This window comes from Polyodon spathula, unplaced genomic scaffold (genome assembly GCF_017654505.1).
Source record: "Polyodon spathula isolate WHYD16114869_AA unplaced genomic scaffold, ASM1765450v1 scaffolds_844, whole genome shotgun sequence".
NCBI classification, from domain to species: domain Eukaryota; kingdom Metazoa; phylum Chordata; class Actinopteri; order Acipenseriformes; family Polyodontidae; genus Polyodon; species Polyodon spathula.
In genome coordinates, this window is record NW_024472331.1 from 1,386 (window position 1) to 22,227 (window position 20,842).

Here is a 20,842-nt window from a genome sequence, read left to right on the forward strand (position 1 = left end):
ACGCACGTATCTAAATAAACAGATTACCGCAGGCTTGTCTCTTAACGGTAAAACAAACGTGGTCATGCAAACCCTTACATGCTACAATCTCTCGCTGTTTAAATCGGAATCAATTAGTATTTGTTTCTCACAGTGATATCAATTATTTTAATTATAGAACTGGAAGGTCTATAGAAAAAACAATCTTATTAAATAAACTCTGGTGTGTATCCACTTTCTTGTCATACAGCTCGGTGCTGCCGATTCAATCTGGCCACACCCAGCTAAGACACTGTTATGTTTCCTTCTGTGTTCCTCTCCCATAGCCACAGAAAGCGAATTCTAATTTAAATTAACCACTGTTTAGAAAAAAAAAAATTAAAACACGTTAATACACAATAGCGCCACGTCGCTACACTTAGGACATAAAAAATTGGCAACTTTTTTTTTCAGGATAAAAGTAAGGGGGGCAAACTATATGCCCGCCTCCGGTGGCAGCGCCCCTGGTATGTTATCATTCTCATTATTATTTCAAAAACGTTAACTTGGGTTTACCCATAAACTCCAGTAAAGGTTTTTGTTTGACTCTGATTTCGTTTTACCTGTAGGAAAGAAATTAAAAATAAAACCTACCGTTTGTATTTCTGTTGTCCTGCTGTTATTCATCTGGAGTCTCCTAGTCACTCCGGTATCCCACAGACCTTTAAATACTTTTCTAATGAAGTGAGCGGAGCCGCAGCTTACTTTGTGTCACAATCTATCTATCTATCTATCTATCTATCTATCTATCTATCTATCTATATATATATATATATATATATATATATATATATATATATATATATATATATATATATATATATATATATATATATATATATATAACTTTATAGCATATATCTTTGCATAGATCATCAGAAACCAACTCTTTTGTGTCTTCCTCTTGTCAAAATATTTCAAATGATTTGACTTTCTGACGTCCATCATGTGAAACGCTGAAGATAAGAAAACACGTTTCCATTGCATCTGTAGTAGAACATTGATCGATAGAACAGTGAAAAAAAATTATATTTTGAAATCAAAGACAGACACAGAGAAAAAAAAAACTAAGTTATATGTGTTCATGAATCAAGATTTAGATAGATCGAGAGATTTAAACAGCATGGATATCTATAAATCAGAAAGAATGAATGAAGACAGGGTGGTGAGAGTTTGCTTTGACTAAATAACAAAGTGTGAATTCATGGAAGGGCAGGGTAAAGAAAGACCACGTGGAGATGCCGGGGATTGAACCCGGGGCCTCATACATGCGAAGCATGCGCTCTACCACTGAGCTACATCCCCTGTTGATAATGTAGGCTTTTTTTGTGCAACTGGCCCCTTTGATTTCCAGGGCAAGCTGTTCTGCGTTCCACCCTGAAATGTGTTTTTGTTTCTTGTGTGATGCGGTGCATGGAGGGCGAGGTGGCGGAGTTTCTAAGGCGATGCATTGCACTGTGCTCTTCACATGCTGGTTGGAATCCCACCCGTGTCGTTTTTTGGCACGTTTTCCTCCGTGGCTTTGACTCCATTTACCACAACACCTGATAACACTGACTCAGGAAACATCTTCTGGTACCCTCGGTATATTCAGTGTTTATGCTGAAGATCGGTACATATTTAGTTGGATAGCTTGGGTGAGGGTTATAGTTATAAAAAGAGAAATTACCTAAATAATATTGACATTTATAAATCAAAAGATAGATAGATAGATCGATTGAATGAAAGAAATCAGAAAGGGTTGAGCCTCGCGCACCGGTTGGAATCCCACCTGTGTCGTCTTTTGGCACGTTTTCCTTCGTGGCTTTGGCTCCATCTACCTCGCCTTTCCAGAGTCGCTTGAATGAGTGCAGCGCGGTGGCATTGTTTTTTAGAAGATAGTGTGCATTTACCTTTGGGAGAAGAAGTAAAAGAGGCACTGCTGGGATTTGAACCCAGGATCTCCTGTTTACAAGACAGGTGCTTTAACCAACTAAGCCACAATGCCCCACACTTATCAGCTGTTTGGTGTGCTAAACTGAAGAGCTACAAAACGGTCCCAGGACGGTGGCCAGTAAGGTTATTTTGTTTTGACAGCTTGCATCAATGTTTCTGACGCCTCCTCCCGGTGCTCCATCAGGTGAACTTTTTTTGTGTGTGGTACTTCTGCGACAGGATGCTCAAACCAAATAGGAGAAAAAACCTGCTGGACCACAACATCTGCTACCACTAACTCAGGAAACATCTTCTGGTACTCTCGGTATATTCAGTGTTTATGCCGAAGATCAGTACATATTTAGTTGGATAGCTTGGGTGAGGGTTATAGTTAGAAAAAGAGAAATTACATAAATAATATTGACATTTATATATCAAAATAGATAGATAGATTGATTGATTGAATGAATGAAAGAAACCAGAAAGGGCTGGGTGGTGGAAGAGTATTTTTAATAAACAACAAAGTTTGAGATCAGGAAAGGGGAGTGTAAAGAGAGACTACCTGGAGATGCTGGGGATTGAACCCGGGGCCTCATACATGCAAAGCATGTGCTCTACCACTGAGCTACATCCCCCACTTCCTCAAGATCTTGGCTTTGCCTACCTCACCTTTGCCATGTGAGGACTATGCAGGGCACTGGCAATGGCTAGCGCGTTGTGCATCACTTCTGACTCTCCAGCTTGTCAGTATATGCTATATACTTAAAAGAAGGTATTGTGGACACTTGTTCCAGTGTGCAATGTTTATTCTGAAAAACAATAATAGAAAAGTTCTTAAGAACTTTACAGCAGCACACACTTCTATACACGGTGTGACCCCCAAAATCTGTACAGGCTATAATGGCTATAACTCAGGAAGCAGATCAGGTAGAAATGTTCTGTTTGTGGATGCTGGTAGCTGTCAATAGACCCTATATAATGAATAAGTGAAATATGGATTTGGGGGTCACAGGCACGTTATTCACAGAGAATACCCCTGAAAAGCTGACATTTTAGACCAGGGCGCCCTAATCATAATACTAAGCTGTTGTTGTTTGTTGACTTAAAATAACAAATTTAAAATGCTGGCATACAAGAACTGTACACTACTAACACACACACACACACACACACACACACACACACACACACACACACACTGACACAGACATACTGAAGTTAGTTTTAAATACACAGTTAAGATTATTGATTTTTATTTCAAGCTTTGTTGAACAAAACTGCATTCGAATGTACCACAAGAGGGCGATCATGACCGTGAAAACTCGCCATTCCTAACAACAACTTTAACATACAGCTGTCTTCAAAAGTTTACATACCCCAGAGTATGTCCGTTTCCATACACTGGGTTATGTAAAAATTTGAGGACAGCTGTTCAGGTACAAATCATTAACTGTAAATACTGCTATAAAAACTGTGTTATAACTCCTTACACAAAAGAAACTAACTAAAACAATACCACTACTACTACTACTACTACTAATAATAATAATAATAATAAAACATTTAAAACTGGTTTCTAGCTATGGTTTTGTTTGTTTCTTTTTGTTTGAAGGTGTTTAAATTCAGGTCTAAAGCTATAAAGCTGTTTAAAGGCAGTTCTACCACACTGTTTCCATGGAACAGCTGTATATACGAACAGCGTCTACACTGGCATTTTACAGTGCAGACCAAGTTTCTTCAGAAACTTCTAGTTATTATTATTATTCCACCTTCATTTTGTAACGGCATCTCCTCCTACAGTTTCCAACTCATCACCTTGATTTTTTTGCTCAGCTCTTCCAATGTAATGTCTGTGACAGGACACTGTAAGCAAGGCTCAATTCACAGCTACTGGACAGCTACAGAAAATCAGCATCCACTCCCTGCCACCTTGAATGATGCCCCGCCTCCAATGAGTCTGACTCGACACTACACAGCTCAGGACGCATAACTGCAGTCGCGGTCATCTGATACACGGTAGAGCCTGCATCTCCCTTTCATTCAGGCAATACAGCAGGGGATCAGGTGATGTTTCGTGTACTACCCTGGCTTTGATTTAGAACCACTACTGTCTGGACGGCTGACCGCTGCTGAGGAAGCATTCAACACCATGCATGGGCAAATACGGGTAGTGGGCACTTGAAAGGGATGTGGCAGATACTGATGGAACGGATTGTAAGTAGAGAAAGATTTGAGCATCATCAGTATAGAAATGGTATGAAAAACCATAGGATGCGATGAGGGGGGCCAGGGAGCGGGTGTAGAGAGAGAACAGGAGAGGACCCTTAAGGAGAGGTCAAAGGTCACAGTCAAAGATGTTTTTTGACAGAGCATATATGGGTTCTTATATGTGTTCCATAATAACCAGGACCCTATCTGCTCTTTCTAAGGAGTTATAAGCTAGGTTTTCATTTGACCGTAAAGAGATGTCAAAGATCACGGTCAAGGCAATTTTTGAATAGAGCATTAATGTGTTCCTACATCTGTTCCATAGTAAGCATGACCCTCTCTGCACTCTGTAAGGAGTTATAAGCTGGTTTTGCATTTTACCTTAAGGACAGGTCGAAGGTCACGTTAATTTTTTGATAGAGCTTGTAACGGGGCAGATCTGTGCTGACTTTTTGGCGCATGCGTGGTGCTGCAGGAAGGGGGCAGCGGCCTCGTGGATCCACCTGTCAGTCATGGCAGTGAAACGGAGAGGTGGGCAAGATGGTTTGTGCCTTTCCCTCTCTCTGAGTGGCTGGGAGGCTGGCCTTGGGAGATTGCTGACCCTATAAGATAACGCTGTGCTGATCCCTCAGCCTGCCCCTCTAAAACTGAAGAAGCCAGCTGGCAGAAGAGCTGCTGCCAGACCGATCACGGCCGGAGAAGAATGAGCACCACAACAAATCCATTAAAAAGAGAAGGACATTTTAGCAGAGGGGACAACCTGAGCAGAACCCTGAACAGTGCATGCAGGTTGAGGGAACAACAGAGCAATTCATTCTCAGAAAATCCAATATGACCGCCAAATCATGTGACCTATTACCTTCGTTTTTGCTTTGACACAACTTCCCACAGGCCTCTACCACAGTACCAAGTTTCCTGACTTTTTGTGCAATTTATATCGCTGGTTGTAACAGGGCGGTGTTACATACGTGGGCCGTCCAGGGTGTAACAGGGCTATGTTACATAAAAGAGAGAGTTACTAAAAGAGACGTCCCGCTCCAGGGAGCCTCGTACCCTACGAAACCTCTGTATACTTGTTTGGGATCAAATTCCCTAAACTGACCTAATGAAGTCTCAGCATCCTCCTGGCGACTCCAGCCTCTTCCGATGGCCTTGGCTAGGCAATGCCTTCACAAGCACTGTCTTGGAGTGGAAGGGTTTTGTGTAGTAATCCTTTCCTCTGGAGCGGACGATCTCCTCGGTGTACACACAGCAAGCTTTCACTCAGCATCTGTATGTGTAGCAACGGCCTTGCAGTCGCCTTGAATGCTGGCGCTGCCGTCTTCTTAAACAGGCATAAGCTCCCTGGGCATGACCCCCCCCCCCCCCCCCCACCAATCAGCTCCGCTCTGGGCAAGCCCTCCTGTTCACCAAAGCCGCAGCGCAGCTGAACCAGAGCCAGGGTCCTCCCATCACACTGGTGTTTATTATTGTTGGCTTGGTAACTTTATTGGGTGTGTTTTTTTCTTTAATAATGTGATGCTGATTTACAGTAAATAGCTGAGTCTGGCTCAAAGTCGTATTCCCAGCAAAATCCCTCGAAGTGATCCAAAACCATGCAGTGCTTAACAGAAACACAAGATTTTACCCTTTCTGTATGCCGTGATGTTCGTATTGCAGCAATTTGTTTTCAACACTTGTTTTAATGTTCTTTTATTCACACACCAATGGAAAAAAATTGTTTTTTTCTCCCAAACTTTTATTTGTGAACTTTCTCCAGGAGAGATTTCTCAGTGTATCCAGTTCATGCTCTCTCCTGCAATGCTGGTGCTCTGTTTGAAATGAGTGCTGATTCTGGGAACAGAAATCCAGGAGGGAGTGTGATCTGGATACACTGCGATCATTAGAAGAGTTTTTTTTATCCCTGGCAAACGCTCCTGAGTAAATGTTGAAATGTATTGCCCATGATGTGTGATTAAAAATTCAAGAGAATCAGCAACATGTTTAAAAATATAACGCTGCGATAGAGACAACGCGGGGGACAGCACAGATTCTGTAATGCTCTGACTATGTGAGAATGCAAGCAGCACCTGACCCAGGTAACAGTAGGGCAGGTGCTTTGCGGTAGGTACAAAATGTTAATATCTTCTTAATGGTTTGAATTATATTTTCCAAATGATATTGAATGTAACGGTGGCATACAAAAAGCGACATCAATAAAAAAACGCATTGAAGTTCAACCAAATAAAATGCCATGCGACATTAACGAAATTCACCAGGAAAACTCTGGGGTGGACAAAACTGCCTGCTTTATGTTGTATATGCTGTACTGAAATAACGACGCTGGTAATACAAACTGTTGCTGATAATGTTCCATTGTTCATTTACTACATTGGTTCCACCTCCATTTTTTATTACATTAACAATTTTTCCCTCTTAGAAAAAAAATAAAAATCAGTACATCTCCAGATCAGAGTAGCAGGGTTACAGATTCATCCTAACCATCGGGAACGATTGAAGTGCGTATTGAAGGCAGTGTAACCCCCTGGTGAAATGGGACTGCATCGTCACTGCTCTCAGGAGGAGGCAGGCTGCAGCTGGCCCTTGTGCACGTATTCCAGCGCTGTGGCGATAGTCCGCATGTCCATCTCTATACTACGAGCCCAGTTCTCCACATCTCCGATTTCCTGGGGAAGCAAAAGAGCATTTTTATTGTATTTATTTGGGGTTCCAGGTTAATGCTGTGCAGAAAGGAACCATCACTGGGCGGGCTGTGGGGACGTCAACACGTTCCAGGGCTTAAACAGACACTTCATTCCAACTTCATCTCAGGGTAGTGAATATCATATTCTAATCATGCATGAGAAATCAACTGAATGTTAAGCATTTGTCAAAATTCCTTTACATCTTGAGTATTAATGTCATCCCAGGCATAGAACATACAACAAAGTTAAAAAAAAACACGCCCATGTTTAATAGTAGCTCATGAGTACAATCCTGGCTTTTTTATTTCTAATAAGTGAATACGTTGTGTGTTGGGTGAAATTATTTTACACAGTTTGAGCAGTCAGCACTGCACAAGCTGACCTCTATTATAATAAATCAGACACTCTGCACACGACATATTAGCTGATAATCAGAGACACCCGGCACACACCATAGTAACTTATATTGTCTTTTGTACAACTGCTGTTTCCGATTGGATCACTACTCCTAAAAGCTGAATTTGTGCTTGACAAGTGGAATGAGGAACTGTAATTATAGCCGTCGCTTCAGAAATCCAGCTTAGGAGTCTTTTCAGAAGCAGGCCGAGCTGAAAAGGGTAATTTTTCCTCAACAGTGAGTAAGCACAGTGATTAGTGAAGCAGAAACAATAACAGAGACTGCACTCCTAAGATTTTTCTCAGTGGTTTAGTGGTCTCATATACTGTAGCTATGCAATGGTCACTAATACACTTAGTCCCTTAGCAGCCGAAAAAAAAAAACAACAAAAAGAACAAACAGCATCAGGGATAAGTATTGCTAAACGTCAAAACAGAAATATCTATCCAATCACGCTTTCATCTTTAAATGATTTACAGGGACAACACACCACAGTCACATGCTCACTAGTTTAATATAAAATCCAGCGTAGTTCATCTTCATTAAAGTTAACCGAGGGACTGTTGAAGCACAGCACAGACCCACAGTAAGAAACTGACTGGAGACAGACAGGACAGAGAACACTAAACCCTTTTGTATAGAGAGAGTGGTGAGGGCATGGAATGGGTTTTTAAGCCACATTGTTACTGTTGAGTAATTGAGATCTTTTATGAGGCTTAGTGACCCAGTCTGAGCTAAGTCCTCTGGTCCTGGTTTCAACTGTGCTCATTGGTTAGGTCAACTTTATCACTCTGTTTGAGATTTTAAGGAAGTCAGATGAGTCCCTGATAATTCTTACTTGTACTGCGCCAGCCTGCCTGGCTGCTCTTTGCTGGACATAGAACTGCCACAGTCAGACCATTTGCTGGACTCTTTCTTTTCCAACATTTTTCTTGAAGAGGGTCAGGTAAGACTTCTAACACAGGAATGTCTTCAAGTGCATTAAGTGCAACCCAAGGGGTTTACTTTTATACCAGCACTATCTTTCCACACTGCTCTTCTTGTAGTATTTTAAGATCAAGACAGGGAAGTTTACCTGAAATCAATGGGAATAATTTAGTAATGCTGGAATGCTGTACTTAAATAGCCGCTACTATCATGTATTATGTACTTTCCACTGTATTTAATGTATTATGCATTGTTTTTTTTTACTGTACATCATGTATTATGCATTTCTCTGTATTTAAAGTATTATGGATTTTCTTGTTTTTACTGCATCTTGTAAAGCGCTTTGTGTTGGTGGTCCACTATGAAAGGCGCTATATAAAATAGATTGATTGATGGATAAGAATTACATGACACCATCTGACTTGAGATCCTTATCGTTATCCTTAATGTTTGTTGCTGTTGTTCATTTTCATACAAATACCGTAATCCTGCTTGAGAAGTCAGTTACAGACAAATATCACTGACGAATAAACATTGATTTGAATTGCTTTATAGTTTATTCCTTTTTGTAATCTTTATTTATCCTCAAATTTACCTCTGTCTCCAGCAAAATCAGTTAAATATCTGTCTGCCGCAGACTTTCAGGGATACGATAGAAAAAAAAATTGAGAAAAAATGATTCCCTTCAATCCACAGTAGCAAAATATATAAAGAGCATGAAAAAACAAATGTATGAAGATGATGGCAAATTCTTTTGCAAGGCATGCAATTGTGTTTTGGATCACACTCGGAAATCCACAGTAAACGATCACCTGGCTTCCCAAAAACATAAAACAGAAGTACGAGGAAGACAGAGTGTAGTATCAAGGAAAGTTTTCTTTTAACTTTACCATCTTGTGGCAATGTGTGTGTATGCTGTTACTGGAGATGCATATTAAACCATTTTCAACTTCAGATGCAGAAAAGTGCAGATGATTGAAACTTTAAAAGCAGAACGATGGGATTTGATTAAGGCCCTGTGTAAATCGTGATTTAACAGGCTGCGTGGAAGTCGTGAAATTAGCCCAGTACCACGATTTTTACAATATTCTTAAGAAATAAAACTTCTATTTGTATTTCATAAGAAGAAAAAATTATCACACTATTGAAACTGTACAGCTCTGGCGTGTGCCTGCGTGTTCTCCTCACCATGCACACAGTGCTGTGCAGTGATTATCATGTGACTATATGCAGTGTAGGCTGAAAATTAAAATACTACACACTGTAAACAAGAAAATGGATGTCTCTAACAACGTGTCTGTAGCAGATCAGTACATTCATCATATCCAGCAGGAGCTTCACACAGGGATGGAGGCAAGCTCTTCTGTACATCCTCCCAGTGGTGGTGTGCATTATTTTAAAGCCACAAATTTTATTTGGGGTGATCACTGTTCCTGGTTTTAGTCAGAATTCTAGCAGTGGTATTCTGAACAAGCTGCAAGCGGGATTCCACACGTTTTGGGACACCAGAAAAAAAGTGCATTACAATAATCAACTCTCGATGAAACAAAGGCATGCATTAGCCTCTCGGCATCAGATACAGAAATAATTGGAAATATAGTTTGACTATATTTCTCAAATGGTAAAAAGATACTTTAGTAACTTCCCTAACATGAGTCTCAGATGACAGATCAGGATCAAAGAGGCTGCAAGGGTTGAGCTCATATAATCCCACATCTCCTTTTAGTTGGTTCTGTGATCCCACTAGCATAACCTCTGTTTTATCTGAATTCAACATTAGTAAATTCTGTGACATCCAATGCTTGATGTCTGTAAGGCAAGCAGCCAATAACACCCAGGCAGAAGAAATTCCTGGCTTTAGGGACAAATATAGCTGGGTCTCATCAGCACAGCAATGGAAGTTCACTCCGTGTCTGTGGATAATGTCACCTGACGGTAGCATATATAATTAAAACAACAAGGGACCTGGAATGGAGCCCTGCGGAACACCACAGACAACTTCCGATAATGCCGATTTTACCACCCCAATAGAGACAAACTGAAACCTATCGGAAAGATAAGATTTGAACCAGGACAGGACAAGACCACAGTTCTACTGTGATTTCAAGATGATTCAGTAGGATGGAATGGTCTACAGTATCAAAGGCAGCACTTAGATCAAGAAGAATTAATACTGATGGAAAGCCAGAGTCAGAGCTTATCAAGAGATCATTCACAACTCTAACAAGGGCCGTCTCAGTGCTATGTGCAGCACGAAAACCAGGCTGAAACGTCTCAAATATACCACTGTCAGAAATGTTTGTAATTGAATTGCCGCAACTCTCTCTAGAACCTTATCTAAGAATGGTAAGTTGGAGATTGGCCTATAGTTATTGAGGCCTTTAGGATCCAAATTGTGTTTCTTAAGCATAGGCTTTACCACAGTGACCTTAAGAGCTGAGGGAACTGTACCGGAGGAAAGGGAACCATTTATAATTTTTTAAATGTGGGTATTAATAACACCAGGAATATCTTTTAATAGTTTTGTAGGAACAGGATCAAGAGAGCATGTAGTAGCTCTCATATGTCAAATTAGCTCTATCACTTCCTGTAAGGGAATCAAAGAAAAAGCTCCCATAGGAGCCTTAATAGGTGTAGTCCTCCTTAATAGAAGGTGTCTGTGGAATCACATTTCGGATGGCTAGTATTTTATTTTTAAAGAAATGTAAGACGTCACTGCAGCTGTGAGAGGAGCCAATATCAAGGGTAGGACTATTAGGGGAAGGATTAATTAATTTATTTAGGGTAGCAAAAATAAATCTAGGATTATTTTTATTTGCTTCAATTAAATTAGAATAATACGATGATCTAGTTATCTCCACAGCCTTGCTATATTTAACCAGGTGGCCCTTCCATGTGATGTGATGAGCATGCTCTTGACGTCTGAACTGTTCTTGTTCTGAATCTCTTCAACATGGAACAGGTGTTTTCTCTTCAGAACTCTTTCTGCCATGTGACACTGTGGCGTGTGATTTTCATCCATTGTTCTGTATGCTTTGGTGACTCAGAGATAAAGGCAACTCTGTTTATCAGTAACACTGTAAAATAAATAAAACACTGCTTTTCCATGGAATGAATTTGTAGCTCCTAACAAAACCAGTCTCCAGTATGCTGCGTGATTCCCCCCCAGGGTTCCTGTCTTTGTCGGCACTGAAAGATAACAATGCTGCTTTGAAGGGTCGGGTTACAGAGTTTACTCCCTGAAGGCGTACACTCTTTTAGAACCGAGGGCCTGGGTATGTACATCATAAAATAATCCACTTCTCTAGAAGTATTAACTGACATGCACGTCTTTAGAGTAGATCAAAACTTCAAAAGGGAAGACACCCTCAAGACATGAAATAATAGACCAGCAAAGAAGTGAATGGTGTGAAATGAATAGGGCCCATCAATGCCCATCCGGTTACTAATAGCGAATCTAACATGGAAACTAAGTGGCGCTAGACTTGGGACATAGGGGAGGAGTCACTTCTGTTAGAGAAAATACATTCATGTTCAATCCCACACATTCAGCCGTGATTCAGGCAGCAGGAGAGCGCCCTGCACACTATAAAACCTGAAGCACCTGTGTCAGGACAGCAGGAGAGAGCCTGCACACTATAAAACCTGAAGCACCTGTGTCAGGACAGCAGGAGAGAGCCCTGCACACTATAAAACCTGAAGCACCTGTGTCAGGACAGCAGGAGAGAGCCTGAACACTATAAAACCTGAAGCACCTGTGTCAGGACAGCAGGAGAGAGCCCTGCACACTATAAAACCTGAAGCACCTGTGTCAGGACAGCAGGAGAGAGCCTGCACACTATAAAACCTGAAGCACCTGTGTCAGGACAGCAGGAGAGAGCCCTGCACACTATAAAACCTGAAGCACCTGTGTCAGGACAGCAGGAGAGAGCCCTGCACACTATAAAACCTGAAGCACCTGTGTCAGGACAGCAGGAGAGAGCCTGCACACTATAAAACCTGAAGCACCTGTGTCAGGGCAGCAGGAGAGAGCCTGCACACTATAAAACCTGAAGCACCTGTGTCAGGACAGCAGGAGAGAGCCTGCACACTATAAAACCTGAAGCACCTGTGTCAGGACAGCAGGAGAGAGCCTGCACACTATAAAACCTGAAGCACCTGTGTCAGGACAGCAGGAGAGAGCCCTGCACACTATAAAACCTGAAGCACCTGTGTCAGGACAGCAGGAGAGAGCCTGCACACTATAAAACCTGAAGCACCTGTGTCAGGACAGCAGGAGAGAGCCTGAACACTATAAAAGGGGGAGGACAAAGCACTGCTGTAAAGAGGTTGTTTTGTTTTGTATTATTATGATTTATTATTTATAAATATGACGGCAAAAAGCCGTGTCTTGTTTATTGTTTGGCAGCAGGGAAGGGGAAGCCAAACAAGGTGACCATCTCCCTATTTAATTAATTGATTAATTTGTTGTTAATCAGGAGATGGTCACCAGTATAAAACCCTGCAGTTGTCCCTGTTTTGAGGTGGGTGTTCAACAGGAGAGAACGGGAGTGAGAGAGGAGATCGAAACAAAACTAAAATACAAAACTATAGGATCAGTGAAGGAGATTGCCCAGCCTGACCGAGGTATTTGTTTTGGGGTTTGTCATTTGGTTTTTGTTTAAATATTTATTTTCGCTCTGCGAGCAAGTGTTTTTCATTAAACATATTTGATTTGTTTTTGTTTTGTTAATAAAAATAGAGCCGCAGTGCGCTCTGCACTCTGAGTACCTGCTTGTGTGTTTGCAGTTCCTGTTTCTGACGTCACCCCCTCGGTCATCCCTGTCACACACCCAAAAAATCATGCATGTCTATTCCATTTATTCACAGTTAATACACACATAATTGTATAGCATGCGAATTACCAGGTTTTAATATTATTTAATGCTTGATTATGAGACCCTGAGAACACAGTTCCATTGCCACACGTATATCTAGTCTGATATAGTATAGAAATCCTACACAAGACACACAAACATACCTATCCCTTGAAGACGTGGCTCAGCACACCCTCTGGATACACCTGGTCTGGTCTTGCTGACGTCCTGCCTCAGTCCTAACCCAGTCTCTTCTATAGTCTTTGTCATGCCCACTTGTCAACTGCTTGTTATTGCAGCACCTATGCTGTGGTTTGCTCCTTTGCTACGTTTCCTCCAATGCGAAGCGCTCTTCCTGTTTCTAACACTAAGCAGTGACCACACAAAGGTGTTAGATACTTATTACTGAGCCCTTCACACAGCCTGGTGCTCCAGTGCAATATCCTGCAAAGCTGATTCACTGAACGGCATAAAAGCACACAGAGAGCATCCTAGGTGTGGGGATCCTCACCTTTAACGCCTGGTTAAAGTTCTCCACCATGCTAATCCACTGCGAGGTCTGCTTGGCAAACTGGCCAGCCTGGGTCTGCAGCGTCTTCACCTCATGGTCCAGTTTGCGCTGGTTCACATAGGCTTGGGCCACCCTGCCAGGACAGAAGACCCATGTCACCTTGTTTTATTTTTCTGATTAGGCACAATCTCATGGTTACACCTCTGCTGTCCTATTAGTCTTATCAGGGACAGGAACTTAAAATGTTTATATGTATAAACTCTAAAGAACTGGTCAAACGTGACTGAAGTTTCTCATATTATGTGCTGCAAGAAATGTATGAAGCTGTGAATTGTATGATAACACTTTGGATAAAAAGGGGAGATTAGAAACAGGCCTGAATTTGTTAAGAACATTTGGATCCATAGCAGGTTTTTTAAAGCAATGGTTATAGAAGTCGGGAACAATACCAGACGAAAGGGAACTATTGGTAATACTTAAAACAGTGGCACTAATCCTAGAGAAGACAGTTTACTAGGGATAGGGTCTAAAGCACATATAGTGGATTTCACCTTCATAACTAGATTAGTTAGCGAGTTAGCAAGACCCAAGAGAGTTTTGTCATTGTTATTAAATGGCATATCTAAATGTAATGATTTTCTTTAAAAAAAAAATAAATAAATAAATAAAATAAAATAAAAAAATAGGGAAAAGTTTAAATAGTTTCTGTAGTACTTTATAATGTTCCCTAGAGTGTTCTGAACAAAGTACACAATTTCCAAGATGCTACTGTAAAAAACAGACTTTTAGTGAGTATAGCAAGAGAGTCAAATACAGCTAAAAATCACCTGGGTCCGGTGTGAGCATCCCACTGAAAATTGCTAGGTCCTGAAAGGGTTAAGCATACGTACGGTTTCATTAAACCAAGGGAAGAATCTTTTAAAGACCACTTTCTGGTTTTTGAATGGTGCTGCGGTATCCAAGACATGAATGAATGTAGCAGAGCTGCACTGTTGCTTTTAAATGCACACAACAAAGGGTTTGGTGCCTCTTTGGCAATGCTTTAAACAAGCTGAGGGAGCTTGATCCATTGACACTTCACTCCAACCAGACCCTCCCCCAGAGATAACCCTCCATTTACTGGAATGAAGACATTCTTAATGCACCCGTCACAGTGCTGGTAGTGTGAGCTATTGTGGTGTAGCTGTACTTTAACAAAGCCCGTGTCCCCTTGGGCCATCTTTGCAAGCAAGATATCATTGCTGTACATCTTTACAAAATGTGTTCATCTGGAGTGGGTTACAATTAACTCATTAAGAGATCAGGTATATTTAATATTATCAGCCCACTGCGCAAATGACATGTACATTGGAGGGTAAGGATACATAAACGTCATGATACGTACCACGATACACAGGTCACAATAAGCAGGGTCACGATATGCAGGGTCACAATACACCGGTCATGATAAGTAGCACAATATGAATGGTCACAATACATATCATGATATGTAGGTCAAGATACATACCACAATATGTGGGTCACGATAAGTACCATGATACACAGGTCACGATACACAGGTCACGATAAATGGGTCATGATACGCAGGTCATGATACATACCACGATACGTAGGTCATGATGCACAGGTCACGATACACCGGTCACGATACAGAGGTCACGATAAGTACCACGATACACAGGTCACAATACAGAGGTCACGATAAGTACCGCGGTACACAGGTCACGATACTGGGGTCATGATAAGTACCGCGATACACAGGTCATGATACACCGGTCACAATACACAGGTCACGATACATACCACGATATGCAGGTCATGATACATACGACGATATGCAGGTCATGATACATACGACGATATGCAGGTCATGATACACAGGTCATGAGAAGTACCACGATACAAAGGTCACGATACGCAGGTCACGATACATACCATGAAACACAGGTCACGATACTCCGGTCACGATAAATAGCACAATACGAAGGGTCACAATACATACCATGATATGTAGGTCAAGATACTCCGGTCACGATAAGTACCACGATATGCAGGTCACGATACACAGGTCACAATAAGTATCACGATACGCAGAGTCACGATACGTACCAGGATACGCAGGTCATGATACACAGAATCATGATATATCACGATACAGAGGGCCATGAAAGAATCCCAGTATTCAACAATACTTCTAATACTACTGCACCACAACTACTTTACAATACACAACGAGACAAACTATTTATACTTTATTGCATCAGAACATACATGTTTTGAGAGACTCATGCAGGTGCATCAGTTATGTTTACTACACTATGGTTAACGTGGTATTTCTGTAGGATGCATGAATTAAAATGTCAAAACAGTCTGGCTGTAAACCTCTCTCTATTTGTAGAGACTTGACTGGCAATATGTTGGTGAGGGGATCTCTGAACTACTCCTACATTTGCTCCTGCAGGCAGCAGGCCTGCACCTGCTGTTAAATGCTATTTAATAGCAGCTTTTCTGACCTCTTTATTCATAACTGCTCTGTTGCTTCCTCCGATTCACTGGAGCAGCTACGAGTGATGCGAGTGTCCAGCCCTACTGTAAAGATGTAAGCATAGCTGTAGGGCGTGCTTCAAGGGATACCTCATTCCCTGCCTTTCCAACCCCTTTCCAAAGAAGGTCCGCTGGCGGGTAGCAGGAGTTGCTGCCTGCAGTCTGAACGGCAGTATTACAGTACTAGAATGGCTGGGATTAGGGAATTCAGCACTGCTGCGTGGATTGCTGGAGTCTACCTTTCAGCAATTTAAATCCAACTACAGAATGTCTGAAGAAACGTACTGTTCACTGCAAAGCAGGTGTGGAGGGAAGTAATTTAGGGTTGATTTAGGTATAATCTCAGTTGCAGACCCAGTGGCAGGAATAAGTAAATACATCAAGAAGAAAGAAATAAAGAAAGTTGTATTTTTCCTGCCCAGATAAAGTGGAACTTGCTCTGTAAGAACAAAATAATACAACCTTTTCTAGACTAAGGGACAGTACTGCCATTTAATCTACAAGACATACCCTATAAAAGCTTACCACAGTATTTGTGCAGCTATTTCTGCAGTTTTCCCATAGCTTCTCATGATTATACTATGCCTTTCCCATATTTTACCTTGGTTTGTCATGTGTTTGAATATGCTTTACCATATCTCTGGACTTGAAATGCTTACCAATACTTGACCATGCTTTCAGTAAGCTTTATTACACTTTGCTATGCTTTTACTATGGGTAACTTTTATAAGGTATGAGAAGTATGTGCAACTATTCAGCAACAATCATGGGGAAGCAGAAGGATTTCCGAGACTTTATAAGGGGCATGAACAGTGGATGCCCATGCATTATAACTGTAGTCTTGATTCTCACAGATTTCATGGACACATAAAAAGGCACATCTCTAGTACTGGGTCATGATCCCTGTTTTGGGTATCTTTCTCTTGGGGTTTCATGTGGTGCACTGCACACCTCTCTCGGGGTATCTGCTCTCTAACCTTACTCTTTGGGGGGTTGTCGGCCCATTACACTCAAGAGATGCTCAAGGTGGTTTTTAACGTAATTGCCTGGAAGAATTGGGAATGTTTTATCACAAGCCTGGTCTGGATACACTAGTGAGTCTTCCTACATCTGCTTGGCTATTTATTTGGTTTAATCTGTCTGAATGACATTTACTTCTATTTGTTTATTACTTCTGACTTGTATATCTCAATCAAATAGTGCCTGGTTACCAAGGGAATATTTACACCAGCATTAGGAAACACACGCTGGGTGCGGTAGGATTATTTCGCTGATATTTTTCTAAGGGTTTCTTGTGCCTGTGCGGTTTCAATGTGACGAGCTCAGTGGTGGCTGGTCCAGCACAGCTAGAATAGCCGTCTCAGGTTGTCTGCACTGTTGTGTTTCAAACTGGCTACGTTTGACCTGAACCACGACACGCGAACTGCATCTAATTCAATTGTGATGCAATTTCATCGGGGGCTACAGCATATGAGTTATAAAATGTCAGGGCTCTGATTGGTTGTTGGTGATCACATGACCATGCAGGCTTTTGTGCATGACAACATGGGTTGGCACATTTTTTGCCTCATCACATTCTTAAAACCTAAATGAACTGCATAAAGATCAAAGAGCGTCTGAGGCAACAGCTTTTTCAAGTGAACTGCACCACCATTACAGGTGGTTAAAATCTACAGGCCACTTAGATATTCAGCTTTTTTTTAAAAATCATACATTAGACTAATTGCATGGATTTGTGCAGCTGCTAGATAATAAATTAATAGCTGTTAGCGCTTGGAAGTAGGAATAGTACGTTTTTTTTTTTTTTATAGCAGTTCATTGCATTAGACAGTATGTAAAATTACACTAGCTTTGGAGTCACTTCTTCAAGGGGCAAGAATAGCATTGCAACAACAGCCCTTCCCAAACCTGACTTGAAAGCCAATTAGTTTTTCAGTCACAGTAACAGTCCTACCCTGTGCCCTGAATCAATGTGTATGTTTTTTAGTTCATGTCTTTGTAGGTGAAAAGTACAAGACAGCGTGAGGAAATAGCAGTAACTCAAGCTCATAAATTCAGTCTCTCAGCTCTCCAGTTAATTGGCTCATCTCCACTGTGATTACTAGCGAGCACCGTGCTTGTCTCTGTTTCAGCCCAATAGATCTGCTCTCGCTATGCCACTGCAGCAAAGCAGCTCCCCATTACATCCGCAATCAATACAAAACTGCGGCTGAAACCTAATTAAGGCACTTCATCTTACAACAACCTGACATCATGTCAAGCCGGAGCCAGCAATCCCTTCACCGACTAGCGCAATCAACGAATCACCTGCACTACAGCAATGCAAGCACAGTGCCAAGACGGCATAACTCCATGGTTACAGCTCACAAAATAATTCTACAAACTTTACCTGTCACACACTTCTTAGCAAGGTTAAGAATACAGTAGTTGGGTTAAAGATTATTATTGAAAACGGCCCTAGTAGGTGAGGGTGTCAGACGAATGTGACACGTCTATGAATATTTTAGTAGTGTTGCGCTAAAACGGCACACTGTAGCAAACCTGTTCTGAATACATGATGACCCGTACAGGAGTCCAGTCAAACACACTGTAGCAAACCTGTTCTGAATACATGATGACCCGTACAGGAGTCCAGTCAAACACACTGTAGCAAACCTGTTCTGAATACATGATGACCCGTACAGGAGTCCAGTCAAACACACTGTAGCAAACCTGTTCTGAATACATGATGACCCGTACAGGAGTCCAGTCAAACACACTGTAGCAAACCTGTTCTGAATACATGATGACCCGTACAGGAGTCCAGTCAAACACACTGTAGCAAACCTGTTCTGAATACATGATGACCCGTACAGGAGTCCAGTCAAACACACTGTAGCAAACCTGTTCTGAATACATGATGACCCGTACAGGAGTCCAGTCAAACACACTGTAGCAAACCTGTTCTGAATACATGATGACCCGTACAGGAGTCCAGTCAAACACACTGTAGCAAACCTGTTCTGAATACATGATGACCCGTACAGGAGTCCAGTCAAACACACTGTAGCAAACCTGTTCTGAATACATGATGACCCGTACAGGAGTCCAGTCAAACACACTGTAGCAAACCTGTTCTGAATACATGATGACCCGTACAGGAGTCCAGTCAAACACACTGTAGCAAACCTGTTCTGAATACATGATGACCCGTACAGGAGTCCAGTCAAACACACTGTAGCAAACCTGTTCTGAATACATGATGTACCCGTACAGGAGTCCAGTCAAACGCACTGTAGCAAACCTGTTCTGAATACATGATGACCCGTACAGGAGTCCAGTCAAACGCACTGTAGCAAACCTGTTCTGAATACATGATGACCCGTACAGGAGTCCAGTCAAACACACTGTAGCAAACCTGTTCTGAATACATGATGACCCGTACAGGAGTCCAGTCAAACACACTGTAGCAAACCTGTTCTGAATACATGATGACCCGTACAGGAGTCCAGTCAAACGCACTGTAGCAAACCTGTTCTGAATACATGATGACCCGTACAGGATACACACTGAGCAAACCTGTTCTGCTACATGATGAAGGACAGTACAGATGACCCGTACAGTCTCAAACCACTGTGAAACCTGTTCTGAATACTCCCGTAGGAGTCCAGTCATAAAATGTTCTGAATACATATGACCCGTACAGGAGTCCAGTCTACACACTGTAGCAAGCATAACAGAAATAGCCACTGTATCTTTACCCGTACAGGAGCCAGTGAAATAAGTACTAGTATATGCAAAATAAAATCTCCTCTGAAAAAGATCACCTAAGTTTCCTCTTAAGTCTAAGCCTCCAAACACTGTAGCTGCATCTGATAACTTGGTTCTGCAGGTTATGCATGTTTTATTTTTGCTTTGTTTTGTCTTTTCAATGCTTTGTTTTAAAAAGGCTTTTTTTGTTGCTGGTTGAAAAAGAGAAAAAAATATTTCTAGTTAAAAACTAAATTTACGAAAGAGAGGAGTCCATTTGGCCCCTAGCTGAATACAGATGACAAGGACCAGTCAAACGCACTGTAGCAAACCTGTTCTGAGCATGATGACCCAGTTAAAAAAACCGTTGACACAAGTTGGGTCTTAATACTGGGCATGTTCAAAGTGGATTATGTCTGCCTTCGACATCGTTTAGGACAAGACATTTGACTCTAGTTAAACGCACTTCCAGCGGTCTTAGTTTTTAACATGAGACCCCCAGGGAGGTGACATGTCCACTTTCCCACTGTAGGCAAACCTAGGCTGAAGACAGTGTGACGTTCACATCGGGTCTTGTCAAACGCATGTAGAACGCGCATGTTTCTGGGGACTCCATGTGCCTGTAAAAAACCTCCAGCCAACGCACTGTATGCAAACTTCGCGGTTGAATCCTTGAGGCCCGTAGTCAGTTGGTGCCGTAACGACATGCCCCCGTTTGACAAGACTTGTTCTAGTTGGCGCAGACCGTACAGGTCAGTCTGCGTCAAACGCAACTGTAGCAAAACTGTCTGTAATTTTTTTTGGATGATCGTACAGGAGTCAGTCCAAAGGGACTGTGCAATCTGTTCTGAAAGACTTGGTGACTGTACAGGGTCGTTTGCAGTCAAATCGCACTGTAGCCACGACTGTTCTGAACTACTATGCATGACCCGTACGGAAGTCCAGTCAAAGCATGTAGACAAAGACTGTTCGAATACAGCGAGCCATGTACCTAGGAGTCCAGTTTCACCAAGACGTAGTTTGACCTGACTTCTGTAAGACATGCCTGGGACCC

General features: G+C 41.8%; 1 protein-coding gene and 3 non-coding genes across 4 annotated transcripts; all 4 read right to left on the reverse strand.

Annotated features, from left to right (window-relative positions):
- Positions 1-1,251: 1,251 nt before the first annotated feature.
- Positions 1,252-1,323, reverse strand: trnaa-cgc. Its single transcript has one exon. It is a non-coding gene; the product is annotated as a tRNA-Ala (tRNA).
- A 608-nt stretch (positions 1,324-1,931) lies between these two features.
- On the reverse strand, positions 1,932-2,005 carry trnat-ugu. Its single transcript has one exon. It is a non-coding gene; the product is annotated as a tRNA-Thr (tRNA).
- A 490-nt stretch (positions 2,006-2,495) lies between these two features.
- Positions 2,496-2,567, reverse strand: trnaa-ugc. The gene has a single exon. It is a non-coding gene; the product is annotated as a tRNA-Ala (tRNA).
- Positions 2,568-6,478: 3,911 nt separating this feature from the next.
- bloc1s1 (biogenesis of lysosomal organelles complex-1, subunit 1) lies at positions 6,479-13,648 on the reverse strand (the record flags this gene model as incomplete). Its single annotated transcript, XM_041241962.1, has 2 exons — positions 6,479-6,806; positions 13,516-13,648. Coding segments are annotated over 2 exons (244 nt in total), but the record flags the coding sequence as incomplete, so codon positions are not given.
- Between the last annotated feature and the right edge of the window lie 7,194 nt (positions 13,649-20,842).